The sequence below is a fragment of the Tinamus guttatus genome, unplaced genomic scaffold, assembly GCF_059628265.1.
Source record: "Tinamus guttatus ecotype Peru unplaced genomic scaffold, ASM5962826v1 Tinamus_guttatus_pri_ptg000133l, whole genome shotgun sequence".
In the NCBI taxonomy this organism is placed as follows: Eukaryota; Metazoa; Chordata; class Aves; order Tinamiformes; family Tinamidae; genus Tinamus; species Tinamus guttatus.
The window spans coordinates 3,256,850-3,284,382 of record NW_028288667.1 but is presented as its reverse complement, the minus strand read 5'-3'; the positions used below and the strand labels follow the sequence as shown (position 1 = coordinate 3,284,382).

General features: G+C 39.7%; 1 protein-coding gene across 1 annotated transcript in view; it reads left to right on the top strand.

Annotated features, from left to right (window-relative positions):
• Nucleotides 1-27,533, top strand: part of LOC104569999 (von Willebrand factor D and EGF domain-containing protein) — a 160,654-nt gene that overhangs the window by 132,383 nt on the left and 738 nt on the right. The window contains exons 23-28 of the mRNA XM_088521813.1: nt 721-816; nt 2,912-3,007; nt 4,514-4,609; nt 17,713-17,808; nt 18,971-19,066; nt 25,119-25,216. Of these exons, the coding sequence (XP_088377939.1) occupies nt 721-816; nt 2,912-3,007; nt 4,514-4,609; nt 17,713-17,808; nt 18,971-19,066; nt 25,119-25,216 (578 nt within the window). The remainder of the gene's footprint in view (nt 1-720; nt 817-2,911; nt 3,008-4,513; nt 4,610-17,712; nt 17,809-18,970; nt 19,067-25,118; nt 25,217-27,533) is intronic.

The following is a 27,533-nucleotide window of genomic DNA, read 5'->3' as shown; positions in this document are numbered from 1 at the left end:
CAGAAAATGATAAGACACAAAGAAGTCTATTTATTTTTCTGTATTTCCCTTCAAAATTATGATTGAATACAGCAAGGAAATCAAAGTATAATATATTGAAGTAATATCCTTGCTAAACTATTTCTGAGCATATTTTTATCAGCAGCATAGCTGTATTATGTAAAAATATGCACATCTATATCAACATTTTCTTCTGGAAAAACAAACAAGCAAAAACCTCCATATTATTTATAGTAACGTTTATGAAACTCAAGGTTGTGGGAGTGAATACAGTAACACTAATTTTGAGAACACAAAAAGACAACCATACCTATTTAGAGTCATGTTACTGTGCAATACAGGCAACAAAAGAGGTTCAATATATAGAGCACTTGGAAAAACATCACCCTTCCAGCCCTTCAGTATTAGCTGAATGGCAAAACATACACAGTTTCTTTATTGCAGTGCTCTCTCCTGTTTTAAATATCAGGTTGCCCTTGACAGGAATATAATTTTATCTATCAACCAGGATAGCTAGAATACTTAAAAAGCAAAGTAGTTTAGATGCAAGAGTTTTGATGAAAAGAGTGAATTTAAAAAAGAAAGGAAGGGACAGATTCATCCCAGGTTACATCTCGGAGTAACGCCACTGGTTTTGCTGCTGTCGTAGAGCAGCTTTAGGACTCGTGTCGGTGGCTGCAGGTGAGAGATTCTGAACCTGACCCTTTGCCTGTTTTCTAGTGGTTTGCAACAGGCACTGTCACAACGGCGGCATCTGTGTGTCCCCGGACGAGTGCAAATGCACAAATGGATGGAGCAGCCCTTCCTGTGAAATAGGTACGTGCTGGGAAGCCACGAGCCCCACATTCCTTCTGTTGCCCGGCCTCCTTACGGCTGCTGTAATTCAGCGGTCGCAGTGGGGATACATTCAGATCTCAACTTAGAAATGAGGTTTATGAAGACAGGAATAGAATAAGGGCTGTTTAAGTTAGGGAGAGACTGTAAGCAAGCAAACGGAAAATGCCAGGTTAGCAACTTTATAAGGAGTTCTGGTTAATACTGCATAATCGAAGAAAAAAAAAAAGTACCTTAAAAGGTAGGCTATCAGCAACTGTATCACACTATTGGTTTCTTTTGGTCGAGTTCTTGCCTCAATTTTGCCACTCCAAAAGACAGAAAAAAATAGGTTCACAAGAACTTAAAGTCCACTGCTGCCTCCCAGAGTTCACACTATTTCTCCCGGCTGCATTTAATACCTACCAGCTACGTGCAAAGGCATTCACAGCAAGGCATGCACTCAGGTAAAAGTCACCTCCATCAGTCAGCACAAAATGACAATGCGAGGTCTGGAATTAGCTATCTATTTCTAGCCAGTTTTGCATAGTTTTGCAGCCTATTTCGAATAGATTTGGCTCAGAGCTTTCTCTCGGGCCCTAGGTGCTAGTAGGAGCACTACTTGCCTTCTCTAGAGACAGAGCTCCAAGGCTATGAAGGCATTTTGCCTAGTGACTATTGAATGTCTTAAAGAACAGCCTACGTTACCTTTCTTGGAAGGGGAGAGATGTTATCCCAGCCACCTACCCCTGGGATTGCTGATCTTGCAAGTGCTCGTATAAAAGGGCAATCAAGGACACATAGATTAACCCAGCTAAGGTCCAGGCTCAACAATTTGTGTTGTCACTACTCTGGCACTCCAGTTCCCATCACCTCTTTTTCCTGACAGAAGTCTGTTTTTCTGACTATACCCGCAGGGAAAGGCTATCAGACTCACTCTGTGGCACTGATTTGTTGCACTACAGATTGTATTCAGAAATTCAGAAACCTGTTGGGATTGCCTTTCTTCCTGAAGGAAAGCATTCCCAGAACATGGAAATCTCTGGTTTATGCATATATTAAAACAAAAATATAAGTTTTTGGCAGACATCATCTATGGAACTGTAAACACTGACAGTGTGAACGTCTGTGAACCAGCTATGAAAATGAGGCAACTAATCCAAAGTCACTATTGGCAATGAATGAAGTCAATTTTGTTTGTTATTTAGTCTTAAATTCATGGCATCAAGACAACAATTTCCTTTTTTTTTTTCTTTCTATATTGATGCTTTATTTCTCTTTTTTGTTCACCTGAAAAATTGCTGTGGCCCTATCTTTTTTAAGCTTAATTTTTTTTACTTTATCCAATAAGCTACTGAAAGAGAAAGTGAATAGAAGGGAAATGACTGATTTAAAATGTCTTTGTAAAGAAAACTGCATCGGACACCGTATTTTTCACACAGTGGCTGCCCAAGTAGATTAGCTGATTTCCCAAATCAAACATTTCTTTCAACACTTAGTCAGGCACTTGCCACATAGGAATATGGGAAGCAGTTTTTAATTCCTAATGCCTGTTATATTATCAATAGTAATAACCACTAAATAAATGGGCACAGAGGGCTTTGCCAGTGATGCACGAGGCAGAAGGATGTCATGGGACCTGGCACTTAAAGGAGGCAGAACAAGTGGGGGTTTTGCTGCACATACCTATTCAGCACCGCTGAAATGCCACTCACTGCCCAGTGCTGACAACGGTTAATACCTCATCTCCAGGTTAGCAAGCTATAGGTAAAAGGCTACATTCTACTGCCTCGGCCGGGATACTAAAGTGAAAGAAGAAGAACTACGCAAACCACAGGAAGACATCAGAAATAACTATTAAATTCTGTTTTATTTCACCCCCAAAGCTATGCTAAAACCCCACTGCCATGCTCCTACTGTGCAACAGCAAATAAATGCCACACCACTGTACAACTGATTGGCAAAGACAGTATGAAATTTGTCCAAAAATCACCAAAAATATTTATTCTCACGACAGGGGCAGCAACAAAGATGTGTCTACTCTAAAAAAAGTTAAAATGATAAGAGATTAATAGATTTTTCTTATATTTACATACAGCTGTGTGCAATCCTGTGTGTTTAAATGGAGGAATCTGTGTACGGCCAAATACGTGCATGTGTCCTTATGGTTTTTATGGACCACAGTGCCAGAGAGGTAAGAAAGTTCTATTTATCATGTTGATAAAGAGTCCAGGCTTAAAATATAAACAGCAGCCTATATCATTGCTGCCACGGCATGCAGTATATCCAGAGATTTTCCTTGTCAGGACTCCCTGTGTGCTCCTTTGATGATACAGTCTATCATAAATCTGCATTAAATTGTTCTTAAAGGTACTGTGAAGGAGTAAGCACTTATTTATGATGGCATCGATGATAACTAAACAATTTAAAACTATCTGAAGCGATATCACTAATTAGCAACTATACAATTAAAATTTACAGCATGGGTCTATTTCTTTGTTCATTTTACTAAGTTTATAGTGCACCGTGCCAGTGTGTAGTGGCACTTAGCTCCAAATGGGCTTCACAGTGTCAACTCTTGACCACCCGAGAGCCAGCGGGTGGGAGACTTCAGAGGACTTTGCCTCAGAGTCCCCTTCTCACAGGTGACCAGACATCGCTTGGCCTAATCAGGGACCTGATTTGGAATCCATGTCCCAAAGGGGGCTCTAACTGAGGCTAATAGTGTCTTGGGCTTTTTGGTCTGTTCGTTTGCACTCCCGACGTCAATCTGAAATTAATGAATCTTTTAACTATTCATTAGTCCACACAGAATAGACAGAAGACAGAAGCTATTGCTTAGGGTTTATATAGGGTTCAAAACCCCCAGTGCTTCTCCTATGTGCTCTGCATTTTTGAGGATGGCTTTTATATCCTCATTTGAATAGCAGCACATAACTACACTGTTATTAGCAAAGCTAAATTATTTTAATATTAAAGGTGTTTTTTGCCTTTTTTCCCTGGAATTCCTAGATGAATTCAACTAACGCAAATTTTTGCAAGTGAATAATTCACACACAAAAATATAATTGTAACTCGAACTTCCTGGAAATTCTTCATTTTTGTGTTGTTGGGGGTGAAGAAGAGAGAAAAAATAATACAGACTCTGTAACCATATGATCTCTGTCTTGACATCTGTCATGGCAGGTGGCCTTCAGCATCTAGGTGATTTGGAGCTATCATCCTTAAATACTCCAAGTTAGACCAAAATTTGAAAATAAACCTCCATTTATTGTGATATGGGAATAGAGCTGAAGCACAGTGAAGAAAATCCAAGTCCTCAACTCTGCTTCATTGGGAAAGAGAGAAGAGTGCAAATATCAAACATTATTCTGTATTTTAAGAGCAGAAGTAGATCTACAAAGTTAAAGACCAAAGAGAATCTCTGACATAGTCCATGGTTTAACTCCAGGTACCTAACAAAGACCTCTAGGCATTAGGACTATTCTCCCACATTTTTCTGCAAACGGGAAGAGTCGGGAGCCTCCTGTGAGGCACCCGCTCCAAAACAGCCTTTGGAGGAACACCTCTACCCTGGCTGCAGGCCGATCCTCCAACACAGACATCCATACTCAGGTACCTACAAGGTGCCTGTATTTAAGCAGCATTAACACCTTGCATGATTTCAGTGCATCACACAATTTTTCTTTCCTTTCCTTAGCTGTCTGCGTTCCTCCCTGTAAGAACGGTGGTCACTGTGTTCGAACCAACGTGTGCTCCTGCCCTGAGGGTTACGTGGGCAGAAGGTGCCAGAGAAGTAAGTTACAGGACTTCCCTTCACTCTCCTCTGATCTCTGGCTCATTAACAGTTTTTTCCCCCTTCTGTGCATGTTAAGCAGAACATTTAGTTTGGATTAATGCTCTAATCTTCTCTATTTGTATGGCACTACTCTAGGTATAAAACCAACATGTTAATTAGAATACTGTTATGTTAAGTAAATGTTGGGAGTAGAATGTTTTGCTGGAATCCTCTATACATACTTCATGAATTTAGATTGAGTAACATGCACTGGATTTGGAGACGATCTAATTTATTCCGTGAAAGAGTTTGGGGAAAAAACTTAAAGCCAAAGGCAGAACAGCTGACTGAGATCCTTCAAAATGTCAAACCATCACAACTGCAGCTTAATTAATACAGTTGGCTAATAATGCTTCAGCCTCTACTTTGTTCTTGTCTCCGAAAACTCCCTCTTCAGCTTAGCACTGGTACTCATATGCGATTCCTCTGTTCTTATGGGGAAACAGGCTATTTTGGCACTTTTACAAACTCTACTGCTCACCCAGGGAGTTTATGGTATGTATGTGAAAACTTTTTTTTTTTTTATTATCATTATTTCTTAACCAGTTTGAAATTGGCGAGAAGGGAGCTGTGAAAACAACCGTTCTTGGCAGGAAGAAGCTGTACATTTCCAGAGCATTTTATGTCTTTCGCACACAGAGCAAAAAAGCTAGTAAAAAATCCCTTCCAGCAACAAAAGCCCTCTCCGTGCTCATACCAGAGCTCTGCCCTCCTTCAGCTGAGAGAACCGCGCCGCACAGCTCTGCCTGGCTGCGGAGCGCGCGATGGAATAGTCTGTTCTGGCAGGAACAAGCTGGAGGGAAGAAAGGAGAAACAACAACAGGAAGAAAAAAAAAGCCCCTTATGTTTGGCAACTTGTTTTTGAGTTTAGGAAACACTACTAAAGCACTGTTTCCAGCTTTAAACACACTGCCTATCTCAAGGCAGATCAGAGAAAATAAGAGCTGATCAAGATGCAGTTCTAGCAAAGCCTTCCCCTAAATGGTGCAGGGCTACCAACGCGCAATGTTTCTTTCCCCTCTCAGCAGATGCATCTACAGTGTCCCTGTGGGTCCCTATCTCAATTACACTCACACATTAATGAAAAAGTGGAAAACAATTTGCTAGAATGAAGAAGTTCCAGTTCCCAACTAATTTTCCTTAAATAAAATGGGAAAAGTACCACAACATCCATTTCACATTTCAAAAAATGGTAACATGGCATATAGCTCATTGTGTCTCATTTGCAGTATTGCTAGCAGTATATAGATATTTTTATACATTTATCAAATAGTGATGATTTACAATGACAAGTGGGATTGTGATAATCCCGCGGCTGCCTTGGCAGCTGGTTGTGTAAAGCTGAGCTCACCCCTGCAGGCTGTGTGCTTGAGTCTGGAAATCACCCTGGGAAAAGAATCAATGCGGTGCTTCCACTAACCTCCCTGGAAGCGGAGACGGGGAGAATACGGAAAGGAAAGAATGAGAACGAGAACAGTAGATTACCAGTGGGTAGAAAAGGTTTTCTCAGGATTTAAGTCTTTCCTGTTTGCCTTTAAGGCCCCATGTAAAACATCTGTGCACCGCATAAGAATTGTGATTTTGCTCATGATTTATTACTGGCTACGGTAATTATATGGAGTCATGATATCTTTGCACAATGTGCAAGAAAAAGAAATACATATATGAAAATAGCAAACTATAGCTAGAAACAAAGTTTGCTGAATATTACTGGATAAGACTGCAGGAGCTCCCATTTGCAAATCATCAGGACAATTTATCTCCATTTCAGAGGAACTCAAATGTGAACCTGTGGCTCAAATCATAGCTCGGTAATATCCAAAGCACTGACAGCTGCCAGGTTACCCCGTGCTGAGCAAGGCACAGCTGGCTTAGCCAGAACGGGGCATGTTACGATTCTGAGAAAAACAACTCCCTGTGAGTGGCTTCATCATTATTTTAATTGCTCCTCGCTTTCTGAATATGAACTTCCAGTGTCCTTGAGTTCTTGCCCTTTTCTAGAATAGTTTCTCCCCTTCTAGTGTAGTTTTTCTGAAGCTCTGGCAGCGAATCAGCTTCTCTATGGACTTACATCCAGTCTCCATTCTTGGAAATGTTGGGAGGATTTATTGCCTCCCTAACAAAACCGATCAAGGTTGAGTGAGTAAACTTAGGATTACGAAAGTCTAAAGATGTTTCCTGCCATGTATATCATATAGAGCAGTCTGATACTCTTCATCATTAGATCTGGAAAATACTTGCTGTTTTTGGAAATTTCCAATGAACCAGAAAACCTGAGAAATATTCTTTTCAGAAACCATGATCCAAACTAAAGTATTTTCTTCCTGAGCCTGCAGTCAATGATTGAAATCAGCATGCTTTTCAGGTTTGCGTCTGCTCCTACACTACAGTACCCAGTTTATACACAGTTACCTCTGGCATCCACTAATAGTGGTATGAATTGCAATAATAAAGCAAATTCACCCAACTGGGAGGTAATGCACACATTAAGATTTCATCTAATCTTGGAACTCAGGTATATGTAGCAGCCTGGGACAGACGCTTGCCCTTCTGCTGGGCCAATAAATACTAATAGTTTTGGCTGTCTCTTTATCCAGTAGTTTACAGGTAGAAGTATTTCTTCCATCTTAACAAACATGATAGAAAGACACCCTAAAATTCATAACTGAAATAACAGAATAATCTAAACAAATAATATATTTGTCATGGCACATCTCTACTCAGTTTTAGGTAGGAACAACATCTAGAGGCAAAGATAGGGTAAGTTCAGTCAGCTTTTGAGTAATTGTCCCTGGATATTTTGGCACTGTGCCTACTGTTTTTGTGCATTTTTCTCTCCTCCTTAATATCTCATTGGCATTGGCTGTGAAAGAAAAGTTCTGTTTGATTTTGGCAGCTTGAGATTCTCAAATGAAGGATGTAATTATAACTAAGAGCTATGTTAGCCCATCAAACACGTGTTATTTCTAAATAGAGCCCAAAGTTGCTGTTGGTTTCTTTGAAATACATAGCAATGTTCCTTGGGTTCTTCACTTCCACCCCAGCACCATTTGGCATTTTGAATGTCTGCCTGGCAGCTAAAACTCACCAGCCATGTCCTGGCCATCGAGGCTTCCTCTCGTTGCCTTGGCGTATGGAGAAGGGCATTGGGCCTGAAAGTTTCTGTTTGTTCTTTATGCTCTAAACAGCGTCTCCCAAAACGTGTAAATCACCCCGGTCTGATTGGCTGCCAGCGGAGACAGACGGATTTGCCTGGTGTGTTTACTGATAAATAACTGTGTGGTGATTATGCAGCCCCAACACCCACGCCCCGCGTGAGCGGGTGTCAGAACTGACAGTGAAATGGATGGTTGTGCATCAGCAGTCGTACAACAACCTTGTATGCTCGCTCGCTAAGAATTGTTTTCAATATCATCTGTCTCGTTGAGCATAAAGAGGCAAATGCTGGCAGGATCTCAAAATAAAACATACTGCTGGATCACCTTTGCATCAAACAAACATACTCTGCTTTAATAATAAAGAAAAGCTACTGTTGTTTCTTTAATTCATGCACAGTCAAAATAATCCTGGCATTCTACGACTTTTCATGAGGCTCTCCCACAGTGTTCACATCGATTTCTACCACATCCTTACAAGAATCGAAGGCAAAGAAGCTAGGTCCGATTCCATTATTTGCTGTATGTGTTTTTGCAGGTCTCCTTTATAAGTATTTTTTTTGAAAAGGGAGAGCTAATAAAAGTTGAGTTTACTTTTCTTATGAAGGGCTGGAGCGAAAGGAAGGGCAGAGAAATGGGGGGATTCACGGGACCACATGTTTATCCCCCCTTCGCCGCTATCTGCTTCTAGCGAGTCCATGTCTGAGTGAAGAGGCAGGGCAGGCTCCCCCCGGAGCTCATCAGGAAGCAAAGGGCACCGGAGAACAGCGCCGAACATCCTCCTCCTCCCTTCCCTGGAATACCAAGCGAACCTGCAGCCCGACCCCGGGTTCCTCTGGCAGCAGCAGCCCTTCTCGCCGCTCCTCTCCCGGCCAAGTTAGCTGCGTCTTACACACTGCATTACAGCAGAGAACCACGTTTCTGCACCCGGGTATTTTATTCTCCATTCCAATAATTCCTGCCGGCAGGATTTATACTCAGTCACAGCGCACAGCGTAACTCACTTTCATTCCTCCAGCTCTGCTTTCCTCTCTTCCTTGTCTCTTTTTCCTTCCCAATAACAGGAGGATTTTATGGCATGCGGGCTAGAAACAAACTGATTTGGAAATGTGAACATCAGGTTTCAAAGGCAACTTTTTGCCAAGCGACGCCAGATTGTGAAAGTCACTGATTTCCTGCATTCCAGCCTTCTCATAAAAAGTTTGTGTAGATTACTGCCCGGTGAGCTGCACAAGCAGAAACCTGTATTGCTCTAAAAATTACACCTCCAGCAAGTTATCATTTTGACAACCGGCAATATATTCTCAGGAATATCTTCACTGAGTAGACAGGTTGATTCAAGCCATCTAAAATCAGCCAGCTTGGTCGAAAGAGGTTGAACAAACCCTCCCACATAACTGAATAGGAAACAATCCATGAATGTAACCTAAGCGAATGAAAAATAATGTGTTTTTTAGACTTTCACATGCCATGGATGGGCTCATGAGCAGCAACTATTTGTCCAAGATTTCTGATACCCTGGGACATTGGATGTCTGGAAATGACTAAATAGCTGCTCATAGTAGAGAGACATGTAACTTACTGCTAAAAGCATTAGTTCTACTGACAGAAGTAGAGAGATTGGCAGGTCTGGTAGATACATAGTGCAGGATACAGGTAGATATTGACAGGATATAGAACAGAAGATATTTTAAAAAAGAAAAGAAAAAAGAATCAGGGATATTAGTATCTTTGCCATTCCCCTAAACACCAAACACACTTTGCATCTTGCCTGGGAAAACGGGGACACTCTAACTTCCTGGAAGAAGGGGAGAAAGCCAACAGGAGATGGGGACTCCGGGTACAATCCAGCTCACGGTTTGCCCTCTTGGAGCAGCGCTACCCTCTGCTCATGCTTAGGAAGGATTTGTGACAAAACCCTCAGCTGACCTTACTTAAAAGCTAAATTTTGATCATATGCATGTAGGTGGTGCATTATTTTGACAGGGGCTCTAAGCACATGCATTTGTGTCTACATTTATTTTTCAGAAAAATTACAAGGATCTGTTTCTGTGTAAGATGAATTTATATCCTAAATAAGAAGCTAAAAGGCCATATTACCCTTTTATTCATTCCACAGAAAACATCTGCAGGCTGCAGTTTAATTTTTACTAGAGTAGGAAATCTAGGTCTTGAGCCATTTTTTTTTTTAACTTGTATCTTAAAGGCATTAAAAAATGTGTCAGATCTGCTGCTGTACATAAATGCATACCTCCACTAGAATAGTTTGGATTCCTGAATTACTATAATTCTTTTTTATAGTGAGTTTCTCTGTCAGGATAAGTGTTTCGTTTTCTACTAATTGATTTAAGTAACAATAATTTTTGGTATCTGTTTCCAATTAAAATATCTAAAAAAATCTGCTCTTAAAAAAAAAGTAGTGTGGGATTTGCCACTGAGAAAAGATGGAGAGTAATTCCGGAGATTAACATTCACTGTTTGTCTGCAAGAAGGCATTGGCAAGGCAATCCTTCCCAATATTTGTTCCCAACGAAGCCCTAGCTTACTCTCAAGGATGGAAATAAGGGTAAGAGAAGGGAGGGTGACAGAGCCCTGGAACAGGCTGCCCAGAGAGGTTGTGGAGTCTTCTCTGGAGATCTTCCAAACCCTCTTGGACGCAGTCCTGTGCCACATGCTCTAGGTGACCCTGCGTGTGCAGGGGGTTGGACTAGATGATCTCTAGAGGTCCCTTCCAACCTTGAGCATTCTGTGATTCTATGATTGGCCCCGTGCCAGCGCGGACAGCAGCCCTCTGCTGAAAGGAGCACCAGGGCTCCCCGCTCCGTGCGGATGAGAAGCGTCTCCTTCTCCGCTGGGTTATCAGCCCTGTCATTCTCTGCTGCTCTTCTCCTTGGCTCGAAACCACCTCCCATCTCAGTGTGGTTCTCCTCAGTTCCGCTCCCCAAGGCTCCCCTTGGCTCTGCGCGCACAAAATGGAGCCGGGGGCAGCGAGCGGCGGCCGCGGCGCAGGCCGCTCCGAGCAGGCCAGACGCGAGCGCGGAGGCCAAGGCAAACGGGACCTGCGGGAGCCTCCCTGCGCCTCCTGCTCAGGGCACAATTCATGAACACGCCGCAATGCTTCGCTGACCTAGCGAAACACGGAGCGTTCCCCAGTGAAGAGAAAATGAAGCCAGGCCCTAACGAGATGGAAATATAAGTTGTGCTGAGTGTCTGCTCTGCTATTCCCTGCATTAATTATAGACCAACAGTTGCAAAGATGAGAGCAAAGTATAGCTACAGTCTCTTTCAAGTTAATAGGGCTGCAACCCGACTAAAATCAGTTGACAAATGAGAAAAAGGCTTTGCGAATGATCACAAGATATATGGTGGGGTTTGGGAATACATGGCAGAATATTCCCAAAGTAGACCGTGCATGTGTGTGCCCCTGCACATGCTTATTTTGTTCACCGTGCCTTTCATGCTGAAAGATGCTGAAACATTTCACAGGTATCCAAACGTCATACCATTGTACCTCTAGGAAGAGTGTCACCTGAAAAGTGACAATAGGCAAGCTGAAAGATACAGAAGCAGAAACATTTCTGCCCAGGGAGAGCAGAAAATCTTCTATCTGTGTTAAAATGGCAATGTCACTCATTTCCGCTGTGTCCTAAGGTTTAAGAATCTTGCTGCCACAGTCTGCCAAGGCATCTTTTGGAAGGACAAATGGACAGACCAGGATCCTCTTTAACTAATATAAAACTATACCATTTAGTGAGTGACATGACAGTGTAAACAGGATTTCAGTACATCACATATTGACAAACAAAGTTTAGTCTAGCATCCCAGCAGCCTTCCTTTTCAGTATTCAATGTGCTCTAATATGTAAATTAATTCTTGCTTTAATAACTCTAATAGGTCCGATACGTATTTCTAAGTATGTATCAGAAGAAAAAGCAGACACAGGAAAAACACTGGGATCATGCTGTTGTCTGGAAGGTCTGCAGTTTTTCAGACCATTTTTGAATCTGATGTCTGCTAGGTGATGCAAGCTAACCCATACTGAGAGAGTTGTGCAGCAAGGTGACTATGTTAGAAATGCAAACTGCCCCCACACCCATCACAATTACATTTACAGCTCCCTCTGTGTCTTGCAGTAATTCATTCTCCTGCACTGCTTCCCTCAGAGGCTTCTACCAGATTATTCTTGCTATTCAGAAAGGTTAATTTATTGAAGAAGTGCCCTGCATTTCTGTCAGAGATACGTGAAGCAAGAAATATGGATAAGCAAACATCAGAATCATTGATCTGGGTAAGGATCCAAATTTTAGAAGAACCCTACACAAAACTCTTGAAAACAATTTTGCTACATAAAACAAATTGCTTTTCTGTAAAATTTAATCTGTGATTGTAATTATTGACATTCAGCGGCTCACACGTCCCCAAGATACTTTAATACAGCTGGAATATGGCAATAGAGCCAGTTCTTTATTTACAAATTCAAATCAACCTAGATGAGAAGCTTCAGAGAAAAACAAGCTCTGAAGCTCTGTTGCTCAGAGAGCAACATACTCACCTAAAGCTTACCATGTTCAAAATTAGTTCTTATTGCTCTTGAAAAAAAAAAAAGGGACAAAAACTTTGTAGTGTCCCAAATCCATAACGTTTTTGAGAGCTATGTGCATTTGGGACCTTCACAGCAGCAGATATATTGGTACATCTATCTCACTAATGATCTGCTGAGCATCAGTTATACCCTCTAAAGGGCAGAATGATATTTTTTACCTGGACTATCTTCTGCTAGTGTCAGGACAGTAAAATCCAAAAACAGTGCCCCTGTGTTAGAGACTCCCTTTCCACCCAAAACACAGCTGTTCTGTGATTCATTTGTTCCAAGGATTAAAGAGCATGCAGCAAGATCAAATCTTTATTTGGAGCCTAGAAGCATCTAACCAATCATTTCCTTACTGCAGTCAGGATAATGTTTCATTTGAGCAGTGCTGCTAAGACGCATAATGCATCCTGAGAGCTGTGGAACCTTGTTTCCAGATGATCAATGGAACTGTGCTATTTTGTGAAACTGCCAGCCTGGCCCTCCGTTTCTTGTCCTGTGAAATAGAACAGCAATATCCCCCCACGCTCTAAGGCCACAGTCCTGAGACTGTCTCATTCCAACCACAGAACTTCTCCCTAGCATTTACCAAGAGGTGATGCATATTGTCTATAAATGTTTGAAAAGGCCTAGAAGTGTCAGCTTTAATGCAGGAACTCACTGCTTTGACAGCTCCTGGTCTCATTTTTGTTCTCAGCTTGAGTTCTGTCATATGTATGTTCTTGATGAGACCAGTCGATGTTATTTTTAAAGCTGTCCCATGCTCTGTCTCCTTACCACGCCGTGTCTCCCCAGCTCCAGCCCTCTGTTTTTGACACGTCACACCAAATCTAGATATCCACTAAGCAGAAAGGAGAAAGCCGACATTAAATACGATATGGGCACATACAAAAGCCAAAACTGGGACTGATCAACTTTCTCCTCCCCAAAAGAGGAATGCAGAGATCAAGTTGAAATACGCACTAGACGCACAAAGAAGTCGCTCCAAACCCAATGCCAGCCAGAAATAAAAGTAGCTGCCTGTGAATCACATACAAATGACAACATAGGGATGGTGACTTAAAGGATAAATTAAAGTGTATATACACCAGTAGGTGTTTTTTGGCTTCATTTCTATGCTTTTTGTCAGTAACCTGTAGCCTGATGCATTACCTTAGCTGGCCCACACAGATGTTACTGCTTGAGGCTATTTTCTCTCTTCCATCCAAAGGCAGAACACATCCAGAAGCAGGTCAATTTTCTCAGCTTCTCAGGGAAAAAAAAAAAAGAGAGAGAACAGTTGTCTTGAAAACTCCATCTTCTAATCAACACTGCAGTGTGACGCACTGTCTCCTCATCAGCAGCACGGCTCAAGATACATGATGACAGGTAATTTTTGATTCAGAAAGAAATAGGCTGTGCACTGTCATTGTCAGGAAAGGACAAGGATGTTCAGCTGCTGCAGTGTATTCCTAAAACATTCCAAAACATTCTTTCTGCCAAAATTTTAGGAGCCTGATTTAATATTCCCTCTGTTTTGACTTTATAAAGGGTCGGGAGGAAGTCTGCTGTATTTCAACAAAATTAGAAGCCAAAAGGAAAAAGAATCACCTGCTTCTAGGGAGAGAAGGAGCAATGAGGTACTTGAATCAGAAAGGGGCCTAAGTTCAGCAAAAAACTATTTTGCCTGCTAATCCACAGAACCAGTGAGATTCTGAGGGAAATGTCTGGTTTCTTTTAATCACTGTAAACCGATCAGAACTAACTGCTGGCTAATATTGTTAGAATAAGAGGTTACTCTCAATTCCTTACAGTAGCTGCAGCAGAGCGTGCCCTGAGCTTAACTCTGCCCTAGCTCCTCCTGGTGTTCCCCAGCAGGCAGATTTTGCTTAACACTGTTTACATTTTAAAGGCAACTGCTACTGTAAATCGATTGCAAGAAGGGCAAAAAAAGGAAGACCCTGGAATTGCAGGTGTTCATTGATGATACTACCTCCAACATTTAAGTTTTTCTTAACAGCTTAAGTAATCTCTGGAAACATTTATTTTGAAAGGGAAGCTGTAGCCTTTGGCTTACAAACCAGGTGCTTTGACTACCTTAAGGATCAATTGAACCTTGGTATTCTATGGAGGCTGATAAAAAGAGTTGCAGGAAGCACTTCACTGGGTCAAGACAGCCTAGAGAGGATAAGCTTTAAAAAGGGTCAAAGAAAGTTTTAAGTGATTGTAAGGTCAAAATACATTAAAACCATCAAAGAGAAATAGCTGCTGAATAGAACAGAAAACTTAGCAGCTCGTGAATGCCTTTCATTACACAGGAGAATAGCACACATTCTGTATGACGTTCTGTGCAACACCTATGTTTTATCTTAACACCCACAGCTGCTTGTTCCCTTTATCGAAATCGCTCCTCACCTAAGATACAACATGTAATCATGCTTTTCCTTTAATCTGCATTATCTCCTCCAACATAGGTTTACCTTATCTAACTTAACAGTATTTGGAAAACATAAGAACACTGAAGTGCCTTTTCTAGTTTTTAAACCATGGCCTTCACAGCCTTCACAGAAATGAGGAACTTGATGGAATATAAAATTCTGTGCTCCAGTTCTTAGTGACAGTTTGGAAATCCTGATGCTGACAGCAAGGGGGTGGATTTCAGAGCTACTGACTGCACCCAAGACATTTTGATAGCACCCACCCGCAGAGATATACACTCTCACATTGGAACAAAGGAAAAACATGAACCAACTTACATCATTTTAATTAAGGGTAGTCCCCAAGGCAGATGGTAAACCTATCAAACCATTGCTGTCTTTGGGTCAAGCTGTTCTGCGTTTTTCAGGGGAGGGGGAAGAAGAAATCTGAGTCTTTTCAAAGTCATGCCCATGCCTGGGAGAATTAGGGTAATTTGATTTGCTCTCGTAGTGTCTGATAATTTATTTAGTTTTCCTGCGAGAGGCTCTAACATTTTTGTTTGCTATTTTGAAATCAGAGCTCCTCCACAGAGGCCAAGGAGTGGGACTAGTAGGGATCGGAACTAGTTATAATCAACAAACGTTGAAGGCTGTCTTAGGGGCATTGAAATGGAATCGTGTTTAAGGAAGTTAAAGGAGGAGCGAATAAGGCAGAGATGTCAGACAGAAAAAAAGGGATAGATATCACTGCATTCATTTACATAAATGTCCCTTGTGAGTTCCCTATCCAGAGGAATAGGGAATAGGGAACAGGGAAATAGGTTCCCTACCTGCACAAGAGGGCTCCTGCCCTTCAGAGCATGTGCAGCCCTGATCCCACACTCCCCACCTAAGTGACTCCCTTAGTTATCTCTGAATTGAACTTCTCTGGATTGAAGTTATTGCCTAAGTAAGAAAGGTCATAAGCAGTGCCAAAGTGCTGCACTCCCATAATGACTTGTTCATTTTGAGGGCAGTTAAACAAACACTCAAATAAATCCCAAGCTGAATATCAGTTTGAACTGTTATGTTTTACTCAAAGCAAAACTGGATCCCAACTGTGATTGAGTTCTGCTGAATTACAATTCAAAGTGAGATGGAACAATTTCCCCTATTGACAAACCCTCACTCCATGTAATTGAAAGAAGGTCAGAAAGTCTCATATCAAGACAAAGCAACTAAGAAAATCTTAATATGTAATTTTTAGTAGAAGTGCGACAGAACACAGAAAATGAAAGGGCCAAAAATAAGAAAGCCCTGTTGAACATATATTATTGTGCTTCTTTTTATTTCTTTCTTGACTTCACTTTTTAATGGGTGAGGAAGACAGTGTTCACGTTTCACAATATCTAACAAACTGAAAAACACACAATCTTTTACATCCAATCTCAACATAAAATCCCAGGATTTTCATTGTGTGATTTGAGGAGAACAAGTTAGAACTAGGGACCTTATCATCAGCAATTATTACAAATCTTAAGGTCATCTGAATTCTAGGTTAAACATTATGGTTTGCTGTCATCTTTTCTAAATTCTGAACACTTCAGCTATTTTATAATTGGAACAAGAAGTCAAATAAAATACAGTGCAAGACTGCAGGTTAAAGCCTTCACTCGCAATGTAGGCTCAAAAGAGGCAGGGAGGAAGGAAGGGTAAAAGAAAAGATAAAATGACTTCAGAGTTGCGGTTGCCATTACACTTAGAACTCAACTAGGTTTTAACTACTGGTTGCTTTTTGACAGCTCAGCAAGAATTCTAGATCCTTGAGAGCCTTAATAAGCAGAGGCCAGGGTGAAAGCATGGATCAGGAAAGGTGGGGAAAGAAGGAAAAAGAGGATGACAGTTTAAGGGCTTGGATTCAACCAGCCCTTACAGGGGTGGGTAAGTTCAATCTGCCTACGGGAAGGTCACTGTGCTGGGAGATCCAGGAGTCCTGGCACAGAGCAAAATGCCAATACAGCAGCCAGCTATGAGCAGCAAAGCAGCTCAAAGAGCTGGTAGTGCAGCAAAAGGATAGGGCAAGTGTCAAAGCAATAACTCCTATTTCCATCACATCTGCACGATCCCGTTTCTGAACTACACTAATGGTTCCTTCCTGCAGTGCTCATAAGAGTCAAGGAGAAACAGCAGACGAGGACTCCAGGCATCTGAATAGAGCATCTACCTATGTCCAGAGCTATAGTCATGGAGCTCTGTGCGCTGGAATTGAAGATGTTCGACTTCTTAAACGCTGAGATTTTAGTGTTGGGTTTTGTAAAATACATTTGACAAAAGCAGAATCTAATATGAGACACAAAAAAACATCAGTTAGATTTCTAATGAAATCTAACAAGAAAACATCCAATTTCCTCCAGCTGAAAGAAAAACTTCACATATTACTCAGATGAAAGAATATAGGGTAAAGGTAAGAAATAAAAAATAATCATACAGATCTGTTTAGTCTTTAAGCGCGATTGAATACAAGAACATTCCCAAAATAGTGTGAAGCCAATCTATTCTCTGCAAAGTCATTTCTTATCGAAATGAACATTTGAGAATATCAGATATTTCCAGTCAGCAAGAGCTTTAACAAGGATTTGGTCTGTCTACAGCCAGTACAGAGATTTGACTTGTGTTTTGAGAGTCTTGGTAATTAATGCCTCTCTCAAGTCTCTGCTGAAGCAGCTCTTATTGGAGATTCCTTAGGACAGTCTCCTCACAAGCCTTAGCACACTGCAGAAGAGCTCATAGAAGCTATCCTGCCTGAGTTTCAGACTTTCAAATCCAAATTACTTTTTTGTTTTCTAGTTACTAACAATTTAAGCTTATGAAAGGGTGCAAGTCTCTAGTGAAGTCTTCCTCCTTTCCCAACCACCATGTTCTTCATTTGATCTACATCTGCAGGTGTCTGTGATCCCATGTGCATGAACGGAGGGAAATGTGTAAGCCCGAATGTCTGTGACTGCCCGTCAGGCTGGAAGGGAAAGCACTGTAATAAACGTAAGCATCTCTGTTGCCTATCAGACAGATTGTTGTTTATTGCTTAAGCCACTCATCATCTATTGTAATCTTCTTTTAATATTAGAAAGCAATAGAGAGAATGGAATTTGCTTTGCTATTTCAGCAGTTTGAAGAAAAGCAATCTTAAGTATAGGTAGCACAAAATGCTATAAATATTTGATACTTGCAAAGGAAAAAATGTGTGTGTAGGGAAATCTGGTTCTGCTTTATGCACCTGTTTTGCATATACTTATGGAAATTCATTTGTACAGCATTAAACTTGAAGTATTGATTTTATGTTTAATATAACATATTTTGTTATATTTTATAAACCAATGTCATATATTTCAACATACAAAAGTATTTAAAGCCTACTATAAAGCCTTCCAAATTGATATACTGCCAAGGTCATCAGATATATTTTGGTGCATAATTTGGGGAATGTGTTCTTACTCTGTAATTTTACCATATCTGCCTTCAGTTTACATAAACACATAATTAAAATGCTCCTATCCTGAAATATTTTCAAGGAGCATTTTTTCGTATGTGGCTATTCATTATCATGATGTTGACAGATAAAATGGATAAATTTAGAATCGAGATGACATGCTATATATAAACTGGATTGAAATACTGTCTTTTTACCCTTTGGGTCCTACTGGTAAATACAGTTTCAGATTCAGTGCTTGGAATCATAATATATAAGTTCTTAAATTCTGCAGGAAGTCTGTGTCTCTCACACATACACACACAAAAAAGCACAGTCACTGTCTCCTTCAGTATTTCAGAATGGATAATGTATATAATAAGCATAGCAAACTCTACTATGATTCTATTTATTTAAAACATACAACACATGCATATAGCATATGAATGCTATCATAAAGAGGTGAAGAACATTCGTAATTGATGGTAAGCATCAGGAATAGGAAAGCTGCTAGTGGTAGGTAAGAAGACAGCTATCAATGACACAATCTTAAGGATAAATAAATATATAAAAAACCCTAACAATTCATTCTCTGATGAATAGAACACACTAATTTATCTAGAAATCAGCCATATGACCTAAAACTTAGCATGTTCATACGTCACTCTTTAAGACATCTCTTGAAAGCCTGACTTTGTGTACATCTTCTCACATGTTACCTGTCAACCTGTACAGCCGTTTGCCTGCAGAACTGTCTGAACGGTGGCGAATGTGTAGGCCCGAACATCTGCGAGTGCTCCGGGGGCTGGAGAGGAACGCTGTGCCAGACTCGTAAGTGCTGCTTTATGTCCTGCCATTTCGAAGCCACGCAGAGTGCACCAGACACATTTACATATTGTGTTTTCTACTCTGTTTACATTATACGTAAAAGTCAACTCTAAAAGGATTAGCATCTAAACTCTACTTGCGATTTGTCAAAATTGTCTTGTTCTGTGACTAAAACTACTACTTTCAAAGACACTTCTGGACTCAACATGAGTGAGAAAGAGAGAACTGAGTCATCGTTTACTTTGGCAGATGCTCAGTTTGGCTTGTCAGACAAAACTAGTAGTCTTTAAACTATGATTTCAAAGCAAAGTGAAAGAGAGAGGTCAGAGACAAGAGGAAATGGATTATCCCAAACTGCATGTCCAGCTGGAATTAAGGACGTAAAGTAACAATATGTGGTTGTAACCCAGGAGCCTGATCCTGTAAATGCTGTGCATTACTGACTACTGAGATGGAGAAAACGTATTTGCATGGGGAGGAACTGGAAAGCTGGAGTAGGAAGAGATCCGTCACCGACTATTGCCCACAGCACCACTTCAGTCTGTGGACATTCCTAGTTCTAGACTAAAATGGCACAAGGAAAGGCATATGAAGGCATTATCCTTCTCACACTCACAGAGAACATCAGTACTTAGGGAAACCTTTTTGTCATTTAAATCCGTATGGGTGTGCAATTGTAACACACAAGCCTAGAAATTTTTTCATGTATTTATTTAATCAGGCCCCTGAATCCTTTGTTCCAAATCTGTTCACATTCACTCGTTTCTACTATTTCTTCCTGTGTTTTCACTGTATTGGACAATTTAATCAGCTTTTGTCCAAAAAGAGTTATCTGAAACTCCTAGGTCTCACAGAAAACTCAAATAAGCACCAAGTAGTTGGGATTTCACTTTTTTTTTTTTTTTAATAGAAAGGGGACATACTAGTGTCAGAGAGCAGATGATTGGTTCTTAAAATGTTGCTGTGTGGTATTCAGATTAAGGCAGGGAGGAAGCAGTAAAAATATCCTCCTCATCATGCCCACAGGTGTTAGGTAGGAAGGAGATTTTTCATACAAGTATAATGTGTGAAAGTATGTCTGTGTTCTTGAATTTTAATATGAGATTCTATTCAGCCAAATCCAGAATTTAAGATATATATTTATCTGTCTAAACATTATGAGCTTTCTGAGTGCCCCGTTTTTTCAAAGAATTGCTCACTTCAGTGAGCACTGACGAGCAGCAGTGAAGAGACCTGCAAACAAGCTCTGGTTACCAGAGCAGCCTCTGTTCTTACTCCCGGATGGCTCCGGCCAGCTTTCTATCTCAGGGCACCGCACAAGCAGGAGGCCAAATCCATGTAGTCTGCCAGGAGCAGCGGCATTGGAGCATGGAGGCACTTGGCTCATCACACCTTCCTCTTTGCAAATTGTTTTGTCCAAAAATTTCAACCTCTGAGCTTTCTCTGTGCTCTGCATCCTCTTTCTCTCTCTGTGTATATGATCAAATTTTCTTCTTAGTTAGAGCATCCACAACAAGGCCATGTTCCAGACTTGCACCACTTTAGCTACAGACTTTGACTGTTAAACTTAATAATTCAGCAAAATGTTCACATTAAGGCATGCAAAACTAATAGCAACACATCATTCAAGATAGTATCATTATGTGTTTCTAAATAATTTCAGCTTTCTGACGCAAAAGTTAGTTTCATTCCACAAGTGAAAATCCAGATAACTCTTCCCAGCAATCACTGAACCTTCTCCACAGTCCACCAGTAACTGGGGACGGTTTGTGCCTTTGGGGCCTTTTTCCAGGAAGAGGAGGAGGTTAGATAAATAGTCCTAGATTTAGCTATTTAGTTCAGGGTCTAACCCACCAAGGCCTACACCTGCACTGACTGTTGAAGAAGATGTTTGAAGGCAACAGTAACTATAGCTGCCACAAAGAAAAATCTTCAGACCTCTCTAAAACTAGAAAATGCAAAACATGATGTTCTCTAGTTTTAGGTCTTGAATAGTTAATACAAAAACTTTTAAGTGCAAATTATGATTCCCTACATTTCTGGCCAGCTTTCACTAGAGAAATCCATCCAGAGATCCATACCACAAGTGATGCTTCAACATTGCAGCCGGCAACCCCACTGAGATTAATCTAGGGCAGGTTTTCAGTTCGGTTGTATTTAAGATTAGCACTGTCCAAATCAGAGTAACTGTCTCTCTGAAGACCCTGGACTCTGTTACCAGATGTACACATCATAGGTGTCTTTCAGCTAATGGATAAAAGAACTTTTATCTAATATAGAACAGTTCAGCTGCATTTTGGAGATGCAATAACACAAGCAAAAAATTTGCTTCTTTTGCAATGATATGCAATGAAATTGCATTTCAATATAAAGCAGTGAATTTTGAATTTCTCAGTACTGTTCTTAGAACAACCAGCCGAAGTCAAAGCAGCGCTCCCATAACGTCTGTGCAAGCTGCTCCCAGTTTCACCAGTCTCTGGCTACCATTGCACTGCAGAATTTAGCAAGGATAAATGCAGGTAAAGAAACTTTTAAGTGATATTGTTGCAGGAGTAATGGATAAAACAATAGTCCTCATCTATCAGACTCTAACAAAAGAGGTCAACCAACAGAACAGTTTTCTTCCCTAGTCATCTGTCACTACATGGAATAGCTTCTGAAAGAGAATCAATAAAACAGGTCATTTGTCCCACCAAAAAAGGTATATGGTGGGATACACACATTATCTTTAATAAATAACTATGACTTTGATTGTCATAGTTTAAGGATTAATTGTAAAGTTTCAGAGTGTACTGTAAATTTTGGGAAAATTTACCTTTGGGAAAGACAGGTTAAAAGTTACTTTGCCTGAAATTTTCACCACACCTTAACTACAGAAAGTAGCAGCTTCATAGATTAGGACATATCTGTTTCCACCGTAAGATTTTTTCTATTTGACTCTGTCTTTGGCTTTCATTACAGCAGCACAGATGTTCTAAAAATTCCCTCCTTATAAACACAGAAACAGTATCATAAGATCACCATGTTTTGCCATTACAGATTTCCTACCAATTTTAGATTAGATACCCATTCTAAAGCTCCATTCCTGTGGCTTCTCTCTATCTCCTACTGTGTTAACTCACATCTCTCTTTTTCTTGAGCTAGAAAAGAAACATTAGACCAAAGCGGTGAAGACCTGATTCTGCAGTCTGATTCCCTTGACAGATTTAGCTAAAACACAACCCTAAGTAAAGTCAGAAGGCTTCTGGCCAGAGATGTAAATCTGTTGTTAAGGATCAGCATGCCAGATCAAGGTATAATTCTAATAATTAATTATAAAGTATAAGAAGGGTAGAGTTGTGAAGCATCTTTATCATTAAAATTCATGCTGCTGTCTTCTGTTCTAACATTATTGAACACATACTGGCTTCTCATTTGCCCTTCAGAATATCTTTGCTTTATTTGCATGTTATAAGTGTCAAGCTTACAGCCTTACAATTTTCTCAACATTCTTGTTCATTCTCTCTCTGTCTTGAACATCTCAAACAGGCTGGCTTCTAGTTTTCCTATGTAACCCTTTCAAACCTTAAAAAAAGAAAAACTTTTAAAAAGATTGCCATTTGTATGCAAATAGTAGCTCTTTTCTTTTAGCACTCAGGGATAAATCTGTTTTTGTAATAGGCATTTATTGATTATAATTTAACATAAGCTTAGCTTATTAAGTGACTTTGCTGAATCTGTACAGGATAATGAAGAAATAGTCTGTGTCATTCTTAGCATTTAGTGGCTTAGCATTCCTTGTAAATACATTTATGAAATATTCATTTGAATTTCAGCTATGTTATTATCATCTTTGATTTCAATTCCAATTTTCTTTCAAAATATTTTTTAACTTTTCTCCTAAAATTGAGCTCTTTTTTCATGAGCACTGCGGCAGGAAACAGTGAGTAGAGAGGGTGAGACAAGAAGTTTACCCGAGAGGAAAGGAGGAAATCATTTCCCTTTTTTTTTTCTTTGCCGGCATCACCTGAGAAACAAAGAAACTACAGATGGAAAAATATGATAACTAATTTAAAACCCATCCTGCCAATGCATACCAGACTACCCCTAGCTGTTAGCTTCTGAAAACCTTGTTTAAACAATACAGCATTTTTTATATTTTAAAAAAGAGCAGAAATAAACCAACTAGCTCTCATGCTAGGAAGGCAAGTCACTAGCTCAAGGTCAGGAGCCTGGCAGCAGATAAAAAGAACATCTGAAGGTTATCAGCATGTCCAGGTCTCTGTATGTTTTTGTTCTGGACATGGTAAAGGTCAGTAGCTGTGAAACAGGATAAATCCTCGCTGGCTGACTCATAAGAGCAGTGGTTTGCCAGGGAGTTCACATCCTCTCATTTTGAGTATATACGGATTGCCTGTAAGTCTGGTTCTTCACCTCTTTCCCTTAGCTATAAGGCTTGAGTTTAGGTTTACATTTACATTTTAATATTCTTTCATATGGTGAAATCATTACCCTCTCTATGAGGGTTAGCATTTATGATAAGTTGGTAAGGTTGGCAATATATTTTTCAATAACATGGTAGACAAAAAGCATTAAAAAGTTTCAGATGATGCTTAAATAAGCATAGACATAGGAATCATTATAGCAAAATACAGCTTTCCTCTGGGCTTTCAAGATCACTATAACCATTACTGTAACTTTTCTCTCAAAATTACATTTGAATGGCTTAGGATCCCACAGTAGGCTCTCTAAAGAAGTCACTGGCCTAACTCCTCTCTCTCTCCAAGACTTCAGACCTTAATGCAAAGAATTTACTTTATATATATCTCCATCAAAATCAGAAATCTGAGACTAATCAACTGAACTTCTGGAACTTGTTCCTTCATCCCTTCAATGTGTTGAAGTTTATTTTCCATGGAACTATCTCTTGTAGTTGTAAAATACCATGTCTCAAATCTGATGGCTTACTTTGCTTAGATACAACAATGGAAGAGATGGTATCAGAACACACACATAAATATACTTTTATTTTTAAATCTGTCATATTAGTGCATAGTAAGAGACCTCCTATATATTTCCACCAGATAAGAAAATGAAAGAATCCAGCTGCTGATGCACACCTGACTGATTTTGAAGCCATTGAGTTTGACTCTTGGTAACTCGGAAAGAATATTCTGGCAATATCTATAGAAAGTTTAACTCATGAGATCTAATTAAAATAATATGACGTGTGTGTTCTTCTTGATTTGATGCCCTATGAATTAGCTGTTCTCTTCTCTCTGTGCCAAAACAATGTCACAAGAATGCAAACTGCTAATGAGGATGAAAAACTGGCTAAGGTTGGAGTAATTCAACTCATTACTTTCCATAGCTATTTTTTTTTTCTTGAAAAGGAGACTCATTCTTTTCTTAACAGAAAATCTTCAAATGGATGGGCCTCTGTAAGTACACTGGTATTGTAAATAACATTTAAAAACATTTGTTGGATCCTTTTTACTTAGAATGAATAGCCCATTACTGATGATGTAGGGCCATGCAATTGCATTTCCTTTCACCCTGTTTCCAGAGATGTGAAGTACACAGTTCATGAAAATCTCCCCTTTATTTATCGTGACTCCATCACCTTTGGCGGTGCATATTTTATGTATCTTTTCATCTCAAATAAAGAAAGAGTCTTTTAACAGCTCTTATTTTATTTCAATTGGAACAAAATAAAATCAATTTTGGCACAAATCTGACCAACTATCACTGCCCAGAGTATATCTTGGCTTTCAAAACAGATCCATTACCTACTGAGCTGAGGTGATTACCTTGGCACAGTCTTCTCTTTTCCCATCATTTAGAAGAGGATAAGAATAAAGAAAGAAAATTCTAAAATAACAAATATATAGACATGAAAAAGCCTGTGATAAACAACTTCCAAGTTCTAAATCTTTTTCCTAATTATCCTTTCCTCCACCATATGAACATACAGAGTCATAAGGTGTTTCCTCACGTCATATTCATCCATATTTCTATCCTTATTATGAACCTTACAGTAACTGTATTTATAAAAAACTTAATCTTTCTTTTGTAGCACTTTGTGAGCAAAAATGTCTGTTTGGAAGCAGGTGCATAAGACCAAATGTCTGTGCTTGCAGAAGTGGCTATACTGGCTCAGCATGTGGAAAAAAGGTAAGGTATGGGCCAAAAACAGTGGATTCTTGTTTTAAGAGGAACAAAAATAACTGAATGGGTCTAAAATAGTTAACAGGAAAATGAATTAAGATCATATTAACCACATGAAAGATGTAAATAAGGTTATAAAATAGTTTAAAGGAAGGTTACTTTCTACTAAGCTGCTAATCTAACACTGTATCCATGTTCTATATAAAATCTTCCCTCCTGGAACAGTTTTATACTCCAAGTAAAAAACTCCACACAAGTTGTGTCTACTTCAAGAGTGACATCCTTATATGCTTCTCCTTTCCAAATCCACTAATCATCTGCACACTAAACTGCATTAAGAGTGCCCTGGTTGTAGCTCAACCCAAGCCTGGAAGCCTTTCTGAACGGCAAGGCCTATCCTACCACACCCCAGACCATCTGTACCATCCACCCCATATATCCCCTGCCCCATTTCATATTCCCACCACTTTCCTAACTTATCCTCTTGTAAAGCACTGCTGTGCTTAACTTGGACATCCTCTGTGGGTCTAGATTCACCTCCACACCTCGGCACTAAGACAAAACCTTCCTTCTGTCCCGCCTGCTGTGCCTGAGCCTTGCACAGTGCTAGCTTGAATTCCCACTTCTGTTTTGAGGACTGCTTTGCTTCACATCACACACGCTGTTTCTGAGACATTCTTCTCACTTCCACAGTCACGGGCATTAGGGACATTTTATACATTTGCCATGGTGAAGGGGGACGTTTTTAAGAAGCAGCAGAACTCCACGAGGATTTGCAGGTTGCCCTGTCATTTATCTATACTGAAAGGCTGAGAAAAGAAATCAACACCTTTTCATTTCTATTACATAATGCAGTGAGAGAAACCATTAAAATCTATTCAGATGGACACTCTATTCTGTTAATGATAATTAGATTTTAATATCAAAATTAAAGTCCTATATGGATTTTTGTAACAAGTACATTCTCATATTGAATTACAGCTCCTACATCAATAGTAAAACACAGCAGATGTAGATAAGATGAGTAAGTGCTGCAATTTTCTCTATATAAAAATCTATTAAGTAGCTTGACTGTAGGCTAGGAAAATTTGTGCATTTTCTGAAACAATTAATAGAGAAGAGCAAACAGAAACAGGAATAAGTGAAGATAAACTAGAATTATTGTTCACAGGTGTTTATATTCAGAGGACTTTCCTTTTGTATACCGAGAGATGCCCTTTTTGTTATCGCAGACCCAGATCATTGGGTTTGTTTTAAAGCATTAATCTAGTTTGGAATGGCTGAAGGAGGAATGTGGCAGTTCACAAACCAGGTAGAACTTTGTTGCACTTCACAGAATATATCAAATCAAATACCAGGCTTCCTTTCACATATGAGCAGTTATTACATAGAAAATCAGGACTGAAGGAAAAGAGAAAGTAGAAAAAGAATTTGCATGTTACATAAGTCCAAAATGCCAAACTATCAATGGTACATATAAATGCATGGATCTCTCTGGCAATGATTAAGCTCTTCAATTTCAGTTCATAACTGAAATACTGATTGGCTGCACTTCCACAAAACTGTTTTGCTCTGATGTGAAGATGGAAAGGTTCTGAGTAAAGAGAATTAATGGGTTTCCTTCACCTGTGATCCCTTGTTTAGAGCTAGAATCCAAGCTAGTTCTACGTGGCATCTCATTTAAATCTTATAGTATGGCTTATGAAATGGAGTGAAGAAGATATTATTTCCCCCTTCAAAAAGTCAAAATTATAAGATATATTAATAAATAGAAGCTAATTTACCACCATGGTCTAAAATAAAATGTAAGAATAAGAATTCATACTTATATATTATAAAAATGTTGAGATGATAGGTCTCCCAACAGTTAATGCATGAGATAGGATCAGGTATAAACAAAGACTATGAAGAGGCTTTAATCAGTTTCTTCTCCAAACCTGTTAATTATGGAAATTTCACAATTTATCTAAATAATTTGTTCACGTGCTGGAATATGTTGCTAGGGCATGTTTTTCTTTTTCCATAACACCTAATATAAAGCTAATCTGTTGCAATGTAACCTGACACCACTTGGGGTAACTTTGGTAGATAACAGAGAAAAGCTTTCACAGTCCTTTTAATAACACCTTTTTACATATGGAAGATGATTACGACATCCCCTCCTTGATTTTCTTTCATTTTCCTCAACAAATTACATGTTAAATCTTTCATTCTGATGGCTTTCTCTGAACTCTCTCCAGTTTGTTGCCATCCTTTTTAAAGTGCATTTCTCCCCCTGACTCGAGCAGAGTTACTGCCTCCCAGTTTGGTTGCTGACTCTCTC